The sequence below is a fragment of the Mastigoproctus giganteus genome, chromosome 6 (genome assembly GCF_048544385.1).
Source record: "Mastigoproctus giganteus isolate SK-2022 chromosome 6, ASM4854438v1, whole genome shotgun sequence".
Classification (NCBI taxonomy): domain Eukaryota; kingdom Metazoa; phylum Arthropoda; class Arachnida; order Uropygi; family Thelyphonidae; genus Mastigoproctus; species Mastigoproctus giganteus.
This window is the reverse complement of record NC_143580.1, coordinates 210,846,044-210,865,600: the sequence shown is the minus strand read 5'-3', so window position 1 is coordinate 210,865,600 and position 19,557 is coordinate 210,846,044. Positions and strand designations below refer to the sequence as shown.

General features: G+C 39.0%; 1 protein-coding gene across 1 annotated transcript in view; it reads right to left on the bottom strand.

The window, feature by feature from the left end:
- mus81 (mus81 structure-specific endonuclease subunit) overlaps nucleotides 1-19,557 on the bottom strand; it is a 174,323-nt gene that overhangs the window by 36,675 nt on the left and 118,091 nt on the right. The window contains exon 8 of the mRNA XM_090376390.1: nucleotides 6,332-6,439. Within this exon, the coding sequence (XP_090232516.1) occupies nucleotides 6,332-6,439 (108 nt within the window). The remainder of the gene's footprint in view (nucleotides 1-6,331; nucleotides 6,440-19,557) is intronic.

The following is a 19,557-nucleotide window of genomic DNA, read 5'->3' as shown; positions in this document are numbered from 1 at the left end:
CAACATGCACAAACTCCAAATTTCAATGGAAAAAAACCAAATGTTACTGAAATAGACCAGCGGTTCTCAAACCTTTTGGTCTCAGGAACCCTTTACAGTCTTAGAAATTACTGAGGACCCCAAAGTCATAGTATAACGTCTTAGTATTATTATGAAGATATTTCTTACCTTGTGGACCCCCCCGAAAGGGACCGGAGGGAGAGCAGGCATCTGCGAATCACACTTTGAGAACTGCTGAAATAGACCACCTAACATCAGTTTAAACAACAAATCAATTAAACTAGTCAGGAACTACAAATACCTGGGAGTAATCCTAGATGACCGACTAAACTTCGTAGCCCACGCCAAATATGTCGTCCAGAAAATAAAGAAAATAACAGGCCAACTGATCAAAATCACTAAAAGAGCCTAGAGGATCAAGCCATCTACTCTGAAGCTCTATTATGAGCGTATTCTCATACCGATAATATTTGATATGCAGCCAGTGTCTGGGGCCAAAAGATTAATCATAGCCTAGTAAAGAGATATCTGCTCCAGGCCCAATGCTTTTTCCTACTTGTTATTTCAAAGGCCTGCAGGATTGTCTCTATGGTCGCTCTCCAAGTCACCAACAGTAAACTACTGATACAGTATGAAGTGACCTATCATTACCTACAATATCATAGAAGAAGACAAATTGGCTAGGATAAACAATTTCAGCATAAATCTAGAATTATCACCAAAAGAAGATAATGCCAGTATCATAAAAGCCATGACCAAGGCCTGGCAAGAGGAATGAACCGAATCACAATCAGGAAGAACTATGTTTCAATTCCTTCCAATGGTTAGGATCTTTACAAAACAGGAAATTCAATGGTTTTGCCCAGGTCTAAATCTTACATTCCTGCTGACAGGGCACGAGAACATCAACTCCAAGTTGTTCGCTCTTGGGATATCTGACACTCAAAATTGCTCCTGTGGCCTCACAGAAACAGGTCTCACATAATCTGACTGTCACAGATTGGACAGGTAATGAAGGTCTCCAGTAAAGAGACCTTCATGGCATTCACTAATTTTGTGGACAAGATTTTCCAGAGAAGATGCAGGATACTGCATTCAACACCCAACTGAAGAAACCTGCTACCACCTTTGCCTGCTGTCGAACTACTTTCACTTCTCAAATTCTTTGAGGGAATGCCTCAATTGTATTTCCCCATTCCTCCTACCACTTCTTGTTTCTGTAACCCATTTCTTCTTTAAGGATTTTTTTTGGAGGCCCATGGGGAGGCTCCTTTCTGGAGGAGCCTCTTCCTGGGCATACTGTCAGTGCACTGTGTACACTCTGGTGTGCCTCCTTTTTTTGTGGCTAGGGACAGCAGGCAATGAACAAACTTGTTCTATGCCCTATGCCTGTGAAGATGCCAGGAGCTGGCAAACCACACTCAACAGAACAAACACACCACTCAACACCCACACTTACCACTGCCGGCATTGGCACATGCCTCATACAGACACTACAGTGGCTAATGGGGGAAACTCTGGAGACTGCCATACAACATAAACACATTTTGACATTTTGTATTTGTCCTCCCTGTGCTGCCTGCAGTTAATAGAGATCGTATAGCTTCTTAACTTGTCAGTGTCTTCTTTTTTGGAATTAAAACCCATGTCTACCTTTCACAACTGCAACCTCTCCCCTCTCAATTTTCACCATTCAACTCATAACTGCAGAGTCATTCTCCCTAAGGGTTCAAGTAGTATCAGTTCTGTAATGCAATCTGGTTCATGGACAATGATTAGGGCTAGAATATTCTTACTCCTGGTACTTTCCCCTAGCACGTATCTAACATACTTAACATGATTTTAAAATTTTATTCTCATGGTGAGCCCCTCATTCTCCTACACTTTGCTCCCCTTGTTTGTCTCCTCCTACTTGCTCTTATCAATAAGGGGCAACCTGATATCATTCATAAGAAGCCACTCATACTTGTTCACCTATTTCACCTGCATATAGGGGCTGTTATACTCTCCATCACCTTCTGATCTGTAGCATACCTCAATTCTGATTTTTTTTTTGCTTCCAGCTATCTCATACCATACATATTCTAGGCTGGCATGTGAAGTTCTGAATCCGGGAATGTTTCAGTTACATTCAAGTTGCTTTTCATAAGAAGAATGACCTTCCCTCCCTACCACTACTACCTTGCTCTATCTTTCCTAAGTACATTATAAATGCCATAGGAAAACTCACCATCCCCTATATCTGGGAGACAAAGTTTTTGTTAGCCCTATTATATGAGTGTTAGTTGCTCTAACCAGAAGTTAACTCATTCTATTGACAATGCTCCTGACATTACTGTAGGCACAGGGATATCCACCTTTTCTGGCTGTGGGAAAAAACATAAAATGCTGAAGGTTGAGGGCTATATAGGTTCTCGTGGACAGTGAGTCAAGAGCTGAAAGAACAGATCCTTACCACTAATTATGGATTTTTAAAACAGGATATGAAAAGGTAATTTCTGCTTCTGTTAATTAATGTTTATATTTACAAGTTACTAAGGCCTCTGTAGCCGAGTGGTCAGGAGCGGAAGTGCAGTAGCACATGCTCTTTGAGTAAACTGGAGTCCTGATATAGAATTAAATTAAGTTACTAAGGCCTCAGTAGCTGAGTGGTCAGAAGCGGAAGTGCAGTAGCATACGCTCTTTGAGTAAAGTGGTGTTTCAGCCCCAGACTGCTAAATATGGTCGATCTGCCAAGAAGCACTGAACCAGTGTGACAGATTATGGTCCACTTACCTCAACATGAATTGTTGAAGAGGCTTCAATCCTATAGTGGACTGATAATGGCTGCAGTTCCTTTGCCTTTATTTTACATTTACTAATTAAATAAAAAATATAATATTATTAATGACACTAATAAAATTCTTATTATATAGTTGTAATCATATTATTAAATATTCAGGAAGATACATAAAACATCATAAGAAAGCAATACAAAAAAATCAAATATTATTAAAAATGGGTATTTTTAAAAGTGAACATATAACAATATTTTTATAAATTTTACAAAATTTTATAAAAATTATTTGTTTTAAAAATTTTTTTGTGGCATGTCAGTTTTAAACTAGAGGCGGGGGGAAGGGGACATAACAGAGTTATCAAAATGGCTGTAGGCTATATAATATGAAGGAACAGGCTGTATATGGCCCACCCTGCCCTAGTATTAAATGGGCAGATTAAAACATTTTCCCAAATCAGAAGGCTCTTTGGTTTTTGAGGTCTCATGCAATTTGATGTCCTTGAGATGAATGCAAGCATTACGTAGAGCCATATCATCAGACATATATGTATATGTCTGACGAAAGACAGGATGGGAAGAGAGGAGGGGTTATGCTGTTAGTTAAGAAACACATAAAATCTCAGGAAGTGCATCCAATTCATGCTGGTGGACAATGCAGTGTTGAGTCTGTTTAGTGTGAAATAAGATCTGGGAAAGGAAAAATGAGAGTAGGTGTGTGTTATAGGCCTAATGAATCTGATGAGTATAATGAGAAATTGTGCAGAGAAATAGAGTGGACCAGTAAATCAGAATGTCTTATAATGGTAGATTTTAGCTTTCCAGATATTGACTGGAACTTGTGGGTTGGTCAATTGCACACTAGCAAGATTTTGCGGATTTATTGGATGACTGTTTTCTACAGCAACGTGTACAAGAGGCAACCAGAGGGAGTAATACTCTTGATCTGATTATCAGTAGTGATTCTTCATGCATTAAGAATCTGCAAATAAAGGAACCACTGGGCGACAGTGATCACAATGTATTGATATGGGAATTATTTAAAGATGTAACTACCATCAAGGCTAAAGGGAAGAGCTTTTGCTTTTGAAAAGGTGACTACAGAGGTCTTAGACAGTTTTTAAATTCTGTACAGTGGGATCAACTGATGATGTTACCAACAGTGAATTCTAAATGGGAAGCCTTCAGGGACTTAATTTTGGAGGCTACTAGGTTTTCGTTCCAACTAAGAAATACTGTTCAAGGTTTAGGCCTAAATGGATGTCAGATGAATTAATGAGGCTAGTGGCAGAGAAGAAGAATGTATGGGACGCATATAAAGTATCAGGCGACACAGAAGCCCATGGCAGGTATAAACTAGTCTGAAATCAAGTCACAAGGGAGGTTAGGCAGGCGAAGGCAGATTATGAGAAATCTTTGGTAAAGGATGCAAAGAAAAACAGCAAGGAGTTCTTTACTTATGTAACCTCTAGAAGGAAAGGGATGAATCAGATTGGACCACTTAACACAGATGGGTTGACTATTGATGATCATGCTCAGGTAGCTGATAAACTGATGAGTATTTTGCATCTACATTCACACATGAGGAGTTATTCAACGAGGGGAGTGCCTAAATTTATCAAACGCTAACAGGGAGCTAAGTGATTTTGTAATAACTGAGAGCAAAGTGGAGGAGAAATTGTTGAAGTTAAACATAAAGAAGGCAGCAAAGGAAGTAAGCAAACCCTTAGCCATAATTATGAGAGCTTCCTTGGACTCAGGGGAGGTCCCCATGGACTGGAGGTGTGCAAATGTATCATCAATTTGCAAAGGAGTTTCAAAAGGTGACACAAGTAACTACAGACTTGTTAGTTTAACTTGTGTTCCAGGGAAAATAATGGAATCACTGGTTAAAGAAGCATTGCAGGATCATCTAGACAAGACTGCAGTAATAGTTAATACACAGCATGGGTTTATTAAAGGGAGGTCTTGTCTGACCAATTTGATTGGTTACTATGATGTAGTCACAAAGGAGCTGAATGCCAAAAATAATTTTGATATCATATACTTGGATTTCAGGAAAGCTTTTGATACTATTGCACATGGAAGACTGCTGTACAAATTGGAGAGGTATGGCATCAAGGGTAAACTGCTACAATGGATAAATGGATGGTTGAGTGGGAGACAACAGAGAGTGGTAATCAATGGACATTGCTCATCGTGGACAAATGTTATTAGTGGAGTTCCCCAGGGTTCGGTGTTGGGCCCATTGTTGTTTTCGGTATTTATCAATGATACTGATGTCCAACTGATGTTTAATGTCCAAGTTTGCAGATGATACAAAGGTAGGCAGGGTTGTTAACGACAGTGATAACAGTATGCTACTCCAACTGGATCTAGATAAATTGGGAAAATGGGCTGAGAAGTGGCAACTGGAGTTTAACATTGATAAATGCAAAGCTAAATATGAAGTTCGTTGAGCAGTGCAGATGGGCTGCCAGGGCAGGTCATGGAGTCTTGTGCGCCTCCGTAGCCAGGTGGGAAGGAGCAGCAGTGCGTAGCATATGCTTCTTGATTAGACTGGGGTTCGAGCCCATCACCACCAAATACGGAGGATGCGGAAAGGTCAGGGAATGACTACCGCATATCCCGGAGCAATATGGCCTTAGTTTCTAATGCTCCTAAAAACCAAACAACAACAAAAACGGAGTCTTGTCAATGATATATAGAAATTTTTCTAGCAGGGACAAGGAGGTGATAATCCCGTTATACAAGGCAATAGTTAGGCCACACCTAGAGTACTGTGTACAGGCCTGGAGGTCTCATTTTAGGAAGGATGTAGAGTTGCTAGAATGAGTACAAAGAAGGGCAACAAGATTGGGGGAACAAAGGGGTGCTCTTACCAAGAAACGCTTAAGTCTGCAAATTGCAGTGCCTGGAGAGTAGGCACCTGCAAGGTGATCTGATTGAGGTGTATAAGGCCTTGAATCGGTTGAGCAAGCTGAATGCTGATGGGATTCTTCGTTTTGCTCAGACTAAGAACCCGAGGGGGCACAGTTTCAAATCGAGGAAAGATAGTTGTAGAATAGATGTGCAGAAATTTGCCTTTAGCCAGCGGGTAGTTGATTGATGGAACAGGCTTCCATATTTTGTTGTGGAAGCTAATAGCCTAAATAAATTTAAGGCTGAGCTGGAGAGGTATTTGGAACGAATGGACGGATGAAATGGGAGGGTTTTTTTTGCTTTTTTTTTGACTGATGCTGCATAAGCTTGCTTTCTTGCATTGTATGCTAATGCTATATGTATTATCTCTAGTCTCCATTAACTACTAGTTCATCTGGACTCTTTAATCCTCCTCAATGACATTGACAAAAAGCCTTGTGGAATAGGATGATGCAGAGTAATGCTATTCAGTAGCATGAAATAATCAATGTCATTTTCACATTCCCATCCTTGTCTGAATAGTGTTTCTCATTTCCCTGAAAGGGGATCACTATGAAGATCTTTGGCTATATTTTACTACACAAATATAATATTTAAACCTTAAAGCAGTAGAGGAAGAAAGATATTACTTACTTTATTTTTTTTAGAAATAGAATTAAATTCACTAAACGTCATAAATGTATTAGTACTGCAACAGGGATCCAGTAATTCATCTTTTGTTCCAGAAATCAAGGTCCGCCTCTAGAAATCCGAAAACAGGAGAAAGAATACAGCATGCTGTTAAATTCTGTTGAAAGTAATCTAATATATAAAATATTACACAATAATACATTTTTGATAAAAAAATACTAAATTTTGTGCTAGAAATAAAAGCTTTAATTTTAAAATATATTAACATTAGATGGACTCGGCAGACGATAGAAAAAACACACTGTACATGCTGCCTCTTATGTATTTCATAAGTGTCACCGAATGACACTTACGAAATATATGCAAGGGTCACTCAAAAAGTTACCTGCTTTGGTAAAATAGAAACTACACAGCCAATTTATTTTATTTTAATTTTTCTCAATATATATATTCCCTTGAGTTCAATATGTGTCAATGTCTCATGTCTTCATGTCAATTTCTCTTTGCTGTTCCTTTAAGGCCTCAAATTTTTGAAAACAGCAGCATAGGATATAGTCTATAAAAATAATTGCTTCAATATTCTCAAAAATGGTAGTCATGAGCTTCATAGTGGAGGGCTGAGTACTAAATTTTTTGAGTGGTGGTGGTGACTTATAGCATTATAGAAATGCCAGCTGCAATTCTTGAAAGAGACCCTTGTAGATCTGCTGTAGAAATATTGTTCGAGGTTTAGGCCTAAATGGTTATCAAATGAACTAATGAGACTCGTGACAGAGAAGAAAAATGCACGGGATGCATATAAATTATCAAGCAACTCAGAAGCCTATGGCCGACATAAGCTAGTCTGTAATCAGGTCACAAAGGAGGTTAGGCAGGCGAAGGCAGATTACAAGAAATCTTTGGCAAAGAATGCTAAGAAAAACAGCAAGGATTTATTTACTTATATAAACTCTAAAAGGAAGGGGATGAATCTGATTGGTCCACTTGATATCGATGATTCAACTGTTGATGATCCTGCTCAGATAGAAAACAAATTGAATGAGTATTTTCCACCTATATTCACACATGTGGAGTTATTAAGGTTTGAAAATGGCAGAAGGTTATCAAATTGTAGCAGGGTGCTTAATGATTTTGTAATAACTGACAGCAAAGTGGAGGAGAAATTGTTGAAGTTGAACATAAGAAAGACACCCGGGGTGGATGGGATCTATCCAGTTATATTAAAGGAGATGGCTGTTGTTTGTTTGTTATTTGGTTTTTAGGAGCATTAGCAACTAAGGCCATATTGCTCCGGGATATGTGGTGGTCATTGCCTGACCTTTCCGCATCCTCCGTATTTGGTGGTGACGGGCTCGAACCCCGGTCTAATCAACAAGTGTGTGCTACGCACTGGCTACGGAGGCGCCTAAAGGAGGCAACAAAGCAACTAAGCAAACACTTAGCTATAATTATGAGAGCATCCTTGGACTCAGGGGTGGGCTGGAGATGTGCAAATGTATCCCCCAATTCACAAAGGGGGATCGAAGGGTGACACGAGTAATTACAGACCAGTTAGTTTAACTTCTGTTCCGGGTAAAATAATGGAGTCACTGGTTAAAGATGCATTGCAGGATCATCTAGACAAGACTGCAGCAATAACTGACAAATTTGATAGGATATTATGATGTGGTTACAAAGGAACTGGATGCAAAAAATAATTTTGATATCATATATTTGGATTTCAGGAAAGCTTTTGACACTGTTGCGCATGGAAGGCTATTGTACAAATTGGAGCAGAATGGTATTAAGGGTAAGTTGCTACAATGGATAAAAGGATGGTTGAGTGGGAGAAGACAGAGGGTGGTAATTAATGGGTGCTGCACTTTGTGGACTAATGTTTTCAGGGGAGTCCCACAGGGTTCGGTGTTGAGTCCACTGTTGTTTTGTATATTTATCAATGATATTGATGAAAGTATATCAGGCTTAGTGTCGAAGTTTGCAGATGATACAAAGGTTGGCAGGGTTGTTAATGACAGTAATGGCAGTGTGCTACTGCAACAGGATCTAGATAATTTGGGCAGATGGGCTAAGAGGTGGAACTGAAGTTTAACCTTGACAAATGCAAAGTACTGCATATGGGTAGAAGTAACCCCAGCGAAACATACCAACTGTTTGGTACTACACTTAAAGTGGTAGAATATGAAAGAGACCTGGGAGTAATTGTGTAGTCAGATATGAAGTTTTCTGAGCAATGCAGACAGGCTGCCAGGGCAGGTCATGGGGTTTTGTCAATGATATATAGGAATTTTGCTAGCAGGGAAAAGGAGGTGATTGTCCCTCTGTATAAGGCAATGGTTAGGCCAAGCCTTGAGTACCGCGTACAGGTCTGGAGGCCTCATTTTAGGAAAGATGTAGATTTGCTTGAGCGTGTATAGAGAAGGGCAACAAGATTGGTGAGGGGAATGAAAGGATCCTATTACGAAGAGAGGCTTAAGTTCTGCAAACTGCAGTGGCTGCAGACTAGGCACCTGCACGGTGATATGATTAAGGTATATAAGGCCTTGAATGGATTGAGCAAGCTGAATTCTGATGGGATCCTTCCACTTGTTCAGATTATGAACATAAGGGGGCATAAATTCAAATTAAGAAAAGATAGATGTGCGGAAATTTGCCTTTAGTCAGCGGGTGGTTAATTGCTGGAACAAACTTCCATTGTCATTGTGGAAGTTGATATGTTAGATAAATTTAAGGAGGAACTGGACGGGCATTTGGAGGGAATGGTGTGATTTTTTTTTTTGGCTTTCTTGCATCACATGCCACTACTACTACTACTACAGTATATTCCAAAAGACTTTTCTTTAGAGTGGTTATACTTATGCCAAAGTGCATTACAATATACAGTGAATAGTTAGCGAATTTTGAGAAGCCTCCAGTTTTATAGGAGGAGTAGCACATAAAGAGCTTCATCACTGCACTGTTTCAGCATAACATAGTGTCCTATCAGGTTGAGTGGCATTATGTTTTGAACTATCTAAACAATGCATAGCGCTGACCAGGCTAGCTGTGTGGGTAAAGTGCCTGCCTGGCAAAACGAAGGTTGTGGGTTTGAATCCCGCCTCGGGCTTGGATCAAAGTACTGCAAAAAAAAAAAAAAAAATCTTGGGAGGTGCATTATGGCCACAGAAGCCGATGTGCCAAGAACTACCAAAAAAAAAAAAAAAATAAAAATAAATAAATAAAATAATGCATAGGATCTGCTTTTCTGCGTGGCACTTTAATTTCTGGATGGTTAGTGGAAGCGAGCTTATGGCAGAGTTTTCAGCACAGAAGTGTCAGCTATATCTTTTGGGAGTAAATCTTGATGTCCGTTCACATATTAAGTGCGGCTATTAAGACTGTGCATGCAGTCACTGCACACCAAATGACACCTGTGAGACAAAGGCACAGAAGTTGACCTTGAACTTTTCCCTAGTTGTCTGCCAAGTCACGTTCCAACACACTTATTTGCTTTGCAGTGAGACAGGTTTTCATTACCTCGGATTTTTGCAGGTTGCCAGAAAAATGATAGACAAAAGAATAAAACAGCGAATCAACCTCAAACTTTTAACAAAACCAAAGGAAACATCAACTGAAAGTGATGAGTCGTTATATCAAGTTTATGGGGAAGATACTATGTCAAGGGCTCAAGTGTTTGAATGGCATAAAAGATTTTTTACAAGGAAGAAGGAATGTGGAAAACGATGAATGACCAAGCACTCCCATATCCATGAAAACTGATGAAAATGTGGACTGGGTATGGGTAAGGACACTGATTAGAAGTGTTCATCATTTAAGCATTACAATGGCTGCATCAGAACTCAATATGGACAAAGAAACACAAATTTTAAGTGAAAATTTAGGCACAAGCAAAGTGTGTGCACTTTAAAAAAATTTGAATGAAGATCAAAGAATGAGAAGATTACAAGTTTGTAAAGATGTTTTGAAAAAAAAAAAAAAAAAACTGAAGATCCAGGCTTTTTGAGTACTGTAATTACTTGCGATTAAAGTTCGCTGTTCCAGTATGACCTAAAAACTAAAAGACAGTCAATGAAGTGGAAGACAAAACAATCTTCCAGACCGAAAAAACTGCAAGAATGCCAAAATCAAAAATGAAAACCATGCTTCTTGTTTTCTTCAATATTAGAGGAATTATTATGGTAGAATATGTACCACAAAATTAGACTGTCAATCAAACATATTACATCGAAGTTTTGACAAAGATATGTAAAAAAACTTGAAAGAAGAGACCTGAATTGTAGACGGATGGTCAGATGCTCCACCAAATTCCATCAAAACAATGCTCCAGCACACACCATGCTTTCTGTTCATCATCTTCTGCAAGTCCTTTTAACACTTTTCAGTCATTTTTTTCTGAATGTCTTCAATGGACTGAAAATGGGTTCCCTTAAGTACACTTTTCAGTTTAGGGAAGAGAAAAAGTCACAAGGGGCTAGATTTGGAAAATAGGGTGCATGTTCACACACAAGGATTTGTTCCTTAGCCAGAAACTGGTGAACAAAAAACACAGTGTGTGCTGGAGCACTGTCCCAACTTTTGGGAAATATGCATGGAGGAAAGGTGTTCCAAAACAAAAAAAAAAAAAAAAAACAGAAGGGTTAAGTAAGGAAGAGAAAAAGTTGGTTCTGAGTTTGGAGTTGGACATTGAATCAATGTTCACTGTTTGTTTGTGACACCTGTTCAGACTGGTTTGGGGAGAGGAAGAGAGAGAGAGAGAGAGAGAGAGAGAGAGAGAGTGGGGGAATAACAGCTGCCAATTCAGAATAGCAGTGACCATGAAAATATCAATAAATAAGGTATACAGCAGAAACTGAATGGGAGGAAGAGATTTTGTAACAGATATGTCATTAATTAATCTGATTGCCTTCTTTCGAATGGAGTCAGGAAATTTAAGAGAGGTTTTGGTGGTATTATTGCAGATGTTTTTTTAATAAAAACTCCAAACACAAAATGTATAAGAACCTATAGTACCTACTTTCCATCTGTTGAAGTCTAAGACAGAAGATACTCAGAATTATTAATAGTGGCAAATTATGCAAGAAAGCAAGCTTATACCGCATCAGCAAAAAAAACCCCAAAAAACAACACTTCTCATATTACCTGTCCATCCCCTCTAACAGTTTATCTAGTTCTTTCTTGAATTTATTCAGCTCACCTGTACAACACCATTGGGAGTTTGTTCCAACAAATGACCATCTGCTGGCTGAAGACAAATTTCTACACATCTACTCTGCAACCATATTTCCACAGTTTTAATTTATGCCCCTCATGTATGTGTAATCTAAGCAAGAGGAAGGATGTGCTTTCAGCAGTGAGCTTACTTGATCCATTCAAAGCCTTAAACACCTCAAATAATATCTTGTAGGTGCTTAGTCTCCATACTGCAGTTTGTCAAAATGAAACCTTTCCTGTTAAGAATAGAATATTCCTTTGTTCCTTTCAATAATCTCATTGCTCTTCTCTCCACCTATTCCAACAAATTCATGTTCTTTCTAAAATGGGGCCTCCAGACTTGTATGCAGTACTTGTTGACAGACCTGAATTTCTGTAGTTTTAATTTTTGGAAAATACATGACAAGGAAGGATGTTCCAGGAAACAGAAAGGATAAATGAGGAAGAGAAAAAGTTGGTTCTGTAAGTTTGGAGTTAGACAATGAATGGATGCTGACTGTTTGTGGCATTTGCTTGGATGAGTTGGGGGTAATTACAGGCAGCAATTTAGAAGAGCAGTGACTATGAGAGTATCTACAGAAAGGCATGTAGCAGAAAATGAATATCTATGAGAAAGAGAGTGGAGAGACTTTGTAGTAGATGGGTCATTAATTAACCTTACTGCCCCCTTCTGAATGGTGTTACACTTGAGAGGGGTTTGGGAGCACCATCCCAGTTGTAGGAGGAATATTACATGGCAGGGCAGATTTTTGATTTGTATAGATTGAGTAGTTGTATAGAGGAAAAGAAATGCTGAGAGCAACCAACAAAATCCAGTTTTTTATTATGCAGGGGAAGCAATATTTGTGATGTGCTTATGCCAAGTGAGATTAGAAGTCAAGATAATTCCTAACAGTCGGGAAGGCTGGATAATTCCTAATGTGATCTTCTTTATAAATTTGAGTGTTATCAAAGATGAGGATAGGGGTAGTAGACCTTTTTTTGCAAAAAAATAAGACAAGACTGAGTTTTAGAGGAACTGAAGTTTTCTTTGCCTTGATTGGAGAATTAGCTGGAGATAAGCATTTAAGGTGGTGGTGGTGGCTGTTTGAGAAGTTGAAGCTGCTTGTGCAGGACAGGCTTTCTCAAACTGCAAGGTGAATGCAGTGTGCTTTCATCAGCAAAACTATGGAGAGGATTTCCTGTCAGTAGTAGGTCATTAACATACAAGAGGAAAAGAGTGGGCGAAAGAACTGAACCCTGACAAAACACAAGCATTAAAACACCAGTGGGGAACTTAGAAAGACAGAGTGCTTGTCTACTGTCACCTGCAGTAAATGATCAGTGAAAAAACAGGATACCCAACCGTAAAAAACAGTTGGCAGGCCATAAGGCATAAGGTAGAACATTTTTTAAAAGATTCTTATGCCAAACAATCAAAAGCTTTACAAATGTCAAGAACAACTGCTTGAGTTTCACCAAATTTTTCCATCAAACGTTTCATAAGTCAATACGAAACGTTTGATGGAAAGATGAGTAAACATAAGCCAATACATCACCCAGTGGATTGACACTGATGGAATCCATCATGGTGATTATTAATCTGATGGAAGGTTTTGAGATGGCTTAAGATTTCTCTTGATGGATTTCTCCACCAGTTTTCAAAGAGTAAGTGTAATGGGTGATAACTGGATGGGGGAATTTGTCATTCTTTATTAAACTGGTTCAATATGGGTAAATTTCCAAGCAGAAGAAAAATGAAAAACACCAAGTGGAATAAGAAATTGTAAAAAAAAACAAAAAAAAAAAAAAAAACAAACAAACTTGCCAACGTGGAGTTTGCAGAACGTGGAGCAAGTTCAGGAGCATAGGTTTTTAAAACAATTGGAGTAATGCCAATAGGACCTGGAACTTTCTTGGCATTGTGATTTATTCAGAATTCTTCTAACATTCTTCTGTTGGAAGACCATGAGAGGCACTAAGAGGGGGTGTACTCTGGGTATGACAGGTGGCTTACCAAGCTTGTCAAATCAAGAGTTGGTAGGAAATCAGGATGATAGCAATTTGGCTCGGTCAGTAGTTGAGGATGTAATAGAATCATCAGGTTGTAACAAAGGTGGAAGTACTGATGGACAAACGTTGCAGCCACTAGCTTTGGCAAGAGACTAGAATGCTCAACTACCATTTCAACAAGAAGCAAGTTTTCTACTCATAGCCTGTTTAAAACTAAGGTTGGACTGATTAATAATTGTATTAATTAATGAATTGTTAACTGTAGAGGCAAATTGTCTCCATGATTCTTTTTTTTTTTTTTTTTTATGAAAACCCCAAACACGAAAGGTATCAAAACCTATAGTACTTAGTACCATGCATGGGTTGAAGGAGAAGTATGGGGGGGAGGGGGATGCCGGAAACTTTGCTCAGCAAAGTGGTGGTATTTCACCGGTTGATGAAAGTCATCTACCACCTTGAATCCATCTGACATTAGCACTAGCTCTCTTAAACTGCAATAGACTGGTGGCAGTAGGCTGTCTGTGGAAGTAATGCCAAGTTCTATTTTTCTCATGCTTGACTTGGTTACATTTATTGTTTCAACAAACTTTTTTCGGTGTGGTCCAAGACTTGGGAATGTTATTGGGATGGTTTGTTCAGCAGCTTGCAGTACTCACTTTGTGATGTATGCACTGGCTTCATCAAAAGACACCCTTGACACAGTGCAATGTTGCTAGTTGTTTATATTTTTCCCAATTGGCATTTGCAAAGTTCCACCTGATGATATGACTAGGACGGGTAAATTTGCATTCATTTGGCAAATGATTGGGAAATGATCACTATCCAGTTGACCGTTATGAATCGACCAGTCAATTAGTAGAAAGAAAGATGGAGAACATAAAGAGAGATCAATAGCCAAGCTTGATCTATGTGAAATTATGTGATCTGGTATTTAGTGGCCAATAACTTTTTTCTAAAATTTGTCCCTATTTATCAAGTTCTCAGTGGTGGAACTCATGTTTAGTCTCTAGAGCTAAGTTCCGGTCAACCCTTCCCTATCTCTTCTATCATGCAGTATGATTGATGACTTTTGAGGTTATGATGAACATCGTGACGAGATCCAATATTCCTTACATTTCGAGGGTACAGCTCTAAAACGGTGTTCGCAGGCCGGCCGCTAGTTAGTACACTGGACCAAACCTATTGGTAACTCTCCAGGAGACTTCCAGATCAGCTAGTGTATAATCTTGCTACCTCTACTCTGCGAGATAGTGACTGGAGGGAGTCCGAGTAGTGTGTATGCGGGGAGCATTGTCGAGGCCACGTTATGTCAAGGATCTGGGTATATTCTTACCATGTGAACACCATACCCAAAAATTTCATTACTTCATACAGCATGTCCCACCGACTTTTTCTTACTATTGAATACACCATGAATTGTCAAACTAACAGAGCAAGCTTATCTGCAAAAAGATCTAAACCTCCCAAGCACTTCCAGATTCATTTCACAAATATACGTGGTCTCAATTCTAATCTCAATGATGTTCATTTCCACTTGCAGTCTGCCAAACCCCATGTACTTTTTCTGACAGAATCTCAGTTATCAGTTGATTCAACTACTGCTCATCTCAGATGCCCAAATTATTCGCTGTATGATTCCTTTCACCTCAAAGGTGGTTGTTGTTATTATTTGTTGTTATTTGGTTTTTAGGAGCATTAGCAACTAAGGCCATATTGCTCCGGGATATGCGGTGGTCATTCCCTGAATGACCTTTCCGCATCCTCCGTATTTGGTGGTGACGGGCTCGAACCCCGGTCTAATCAAGAAGCGTGTGCTACGCACTGCTGCTCCTTCCCACCTGGCTACGGAGGCGCCCTTCTAAGGTGGTACTTGTGCATATGTCCGTTCTGATATTCCCTGTCAGAGATTTGGCAATTTGGAATCTCCTCTCTTTGATCTTCTCTGGCTTAAAATCTCTCTACCTCATTGTGTCAAATTCATCTGTTGTCTCAACGTTCTCCCAACTCCACTAACCACCTGGAGCTCTTTGACTTCCTCTCTTTGCAACTTGACTTTCTTCAGTCCAACTTTCCTAACAGTGAGGTAATTTTCCTTGGTGATTTTAATGTTCACAACTCCAGCTGGCTTCCATTTTCTAGTCACACCGAACCAGCAGGTCAAGATGCTGAGGCTTTTGCAATTACTAATGACCTAGCACAGATTGTTCATTTACCTACAAGAATACTGGACAATCCTAATCATACAGCCAATACGCTTGATCTTTTTCTCACAAACAACCCTTCTAAGTACACGGTCGAAGTGAGAGGTCCTTTAGGCACTTCAGATCACAACTTGGTGATTGTCTCTTCTCCAATGGAACCTTTAACTCATGGCTATTCCCAACCTCGTGTTGTTTGGCATTACAAGAATGCAAAATGGGATGATCTGCGATATTTCTTTTCTTCTTTTCCTTGGTCAGATTACTGTTTCAAAACTTCTGATGTCAAAGGTTTCTCAGATCGTGTCAGTGTAATTATTCTTGTAGGAATGGAATCCTTTATTCCACACTCCACCTTAAAATCTCGTCCTTTATTTAACCTTGGTTTTCCAATAAATGTGCTAAGGCTTTTCAAGAGAAGAATGTTGCATATCGTAATTGGCTTGTTTCTAATTCTTCAGTTTCATTTTCTGCCTACACCAAAGCTCGCAACAATTGTAAAGCAGTTATTAATCAGTCCAAACTAGAGTTTGAACAGGCTAAGAGTAGGAAACTTGCTTCTTGTCCTAATGGCAGCCAAGCATTCTGGTCTCTTGCCAAAGCTATTGGCCGCAACTTTTGCCCATCTCTGCTCCCACCTCTGTCCAAACCAGATGGTTCTGTTATCACTTCAGCCAAGGATAAAGCTGACCTGCTAGCATCCCATTTTTCTTCCAACTCATGTATTAATGATCTTGGTAAAACACCTCCCACCATTCCCAACACGTACCATTCAATGTCTCCTGTGGTCTTCCGTCAAAAGGATGTCAGAAGGATTTTGACGAATCTTGATGCTAAGAAAGCTCCAGGTCCTGATGGTATTTCTCCACTTGTTCTGAAAACCTGTGCTCCTGAACTTACTCCTATTCTTTGCCGCCTTTTTTCACTTTCTTATTCCAAAGGTGTTTTTCCTTCTACTTGGAAATTGGCTCATATCCAGCCAGTTCCTAAAAGGGGTGAAAAATCCCTCCCATCCAATTATCGTCCTATTGCAATTACTTCTACTCTTTCTAAAGTAATGGAGAAATCAATTAACCGCCAACTCTTAAACTACCTAGAAACCTTCCATCTGATCAACGATCGCCAGTATGGATTCCGTCAGTGTCGATCCACTGGTGATATTCTGGCTTATGTTACCCATTTATGGACTAATTCAATGGAAAGGTTCGGTGAAACACAAGGAGTTGCTCTTGACATCTCAAAGGCTTTCGATCGTGTTTAGCATAAAGGTCTTCTAAACAAGCTTCCATCTTATGGTTTGCCAACTGTTTTTAGTAATTGGTTATCCAGTTTTCTCTCTGATCGCTCACTGAGGGTGATAGTAGATGGCTCTCTGTCTTCTAACTTCTTCACTAATGCCGGTGTCCCCCAAGGTTCAGTTCTTTCCCCCACTCTTTTCCTCTTGTATATTAATGACCTTCTTCCATTGACTGGAAATTCTATCCATAGTTTTGCCGATGATAGCACATTGCATTCCACTTTTCATTTTGAGAAACCTTGTCCTGCTCAATCAGCTTCAACTTCTCGAAAATCTGGTACACATTCCTTAAATGCCGATCTTCAGGTAATTCTCCAGTGGGGCAAAGACAACTTAGTTGATTTCAACCCTTCTAAAACTCAATCTTGTCTTATATCTCGCAAAAAGGATTCTTCTGCTCCTATGCTTATCTTTAGTGACACTCCGATTTCTAGGCAAAATGATATATCTCTTTTGGTGATTACCCTGACTTCTAATCTCTCTTGGCACAAGCACATTACAAATATTGCTTCCTCTGCATTTAAAAAACTTGGTTTTCTCTTTTGCTCTCAGCGTTACTTTTCTTCCAAACAGCTGCTCACTCTGTATAAATCACAAATCCGCCCTTCCATGGAATATTGTTCCCACATCTGGGGGTGGTCCCCTAAAACTTCTCTTAGGCTTCTTGATTCCATTCAGAAGAGGGCAGTTAGGTTAATTAATGATTAATCTCTAACAGAGTCTCTCCACTCGCTTTCTTATAGACGTACTGTTTCTGCTGCATGCCTCTTCTACAGATACTTCCATGGGCACTGTTCTTCTGAATTGGCTTCTATAATTCCCACTCTCTCTTTCAAAACAGTCCAAACACGTGCCGCCACCAGCCAACGTCCATTTACTGTCCAACTTCAAACACACAGAACCAACTTTTCATCTTTCTCATTTATTCATTCAACTGCCGTTTTCTGGAACAATCTTCCTTCATATGTATTTCCTGAAAATTACAATCTACAGAAGTTCAAGTCCAATGTCAACAAATATCTTCTTTCGTCTTCTCAACCTCCAACCCAAGCACGGTACTAAGTACTATAGGTTCTAATACCTCTCGTGTTTGGGGTTCACATAAAAAAAAAAAAAAAAAAAAGATATCTTGCTTAGGAGGTAAATAGAAAGAGACAATAGGGCTTACAGATTTTTTTGCAATCTTATTGACCTGGAAGGAATATGGGAAACTGATCAAATTCTTCTCCATGAGGTGAACTGGCCACCCTGTTAGATACAATCATTCCAATAAATAAGCATTTTTTTTAGTGATGCGTAAACATGTGTTAAATTTGTCTTTTGTAAGCAGCCAATGATAACCTGGTTATACTGCACAAGATTCTGAATATCATCAGGACTACTGCCATATTTCTCTATACCAATCATTCCAATAAATAAGCATTTTTTTAGTGATGTGTAAACATGTGTTAAATTTGTCTTTTGTAAGCAGCCAGTGATAACCTGGTTATACTGCACAAGATTCTGAATATCATCAGGACTACTGCCATATTTCTCTATACGTCTGCTGACAGTAAGTGGGCATTATTTAGATTTAGCGTGATCCCCAGTTTGTTTTGAGGACGTGGGGTTGAAGTTTTACAATGATCAGATTTTGACAATTTGTTCAGGAAGTATGGCTTTAAGTGTACAGGTGACCCCCGCTTAACGCTGATCATTCGTTCCGGAAAAACAGAGCACTAAGTGAATCCGCGCTAAGCGAGCGCCGCTTTCCCATAAGGTAACATGTGTATTTGTGAGCTGCGGTCGGTGCCATAGGATATTTCCTAATCAATAATAAACGGTAATGAAAAGATGCACAAATGTCGGTCAAAATATTTAATATTCAAATATTTGTACATATAAAATATTCTGCATTACATAAATATAATTATGTGGTAACTACTTGCGTATCAAAAGTAAACTTAAAATTCCAATTAAAATAATGAATTTAATTTATTTAATTTAATGGATGAATTTAATCATGAAAAATGTGTGGATTTTGAGTTGAACTTTGGCCCTCTTCCAAATAAACTAAAAGGGGGTATTAATTTTAAATGGCCCGCAGCGTTACCACCCAACAATAAAGTCAACTGATCCTTTGCCGCTTTGAAACTTGGCATGTTTTTTGTTCTTTCAATATGAAACTTCTCAAGGCATTCGTTTCCACAAAAGTCCTGCTTCATCTATGTTAAAAACTTGTTGAGAAGTATAACACATAATACCCCTCTTCAATAATTTTAACAAGTTCTTTTTTGAAAGTTTCGGCTCCTTGATCTGCACTAGCAGCTTCTCCCTAGATTTTAAATCTATTCAACCAGCCCTTACCAGTTTTAAATGGTTCCACATTTTTTTTTTTTTTTTAGGTGAGTTTTCTTCAGATCATCATATTGGCTAATCTCTTTCTCTCTCTCTCTCTTTTTTTTTTTTTTTTTTAATATTTAACTTAACTGAATTCTGCATTGTATATTATCTTCAATAAAATTAGTTAGTCTTTCCATTTCAATCCTAATAGG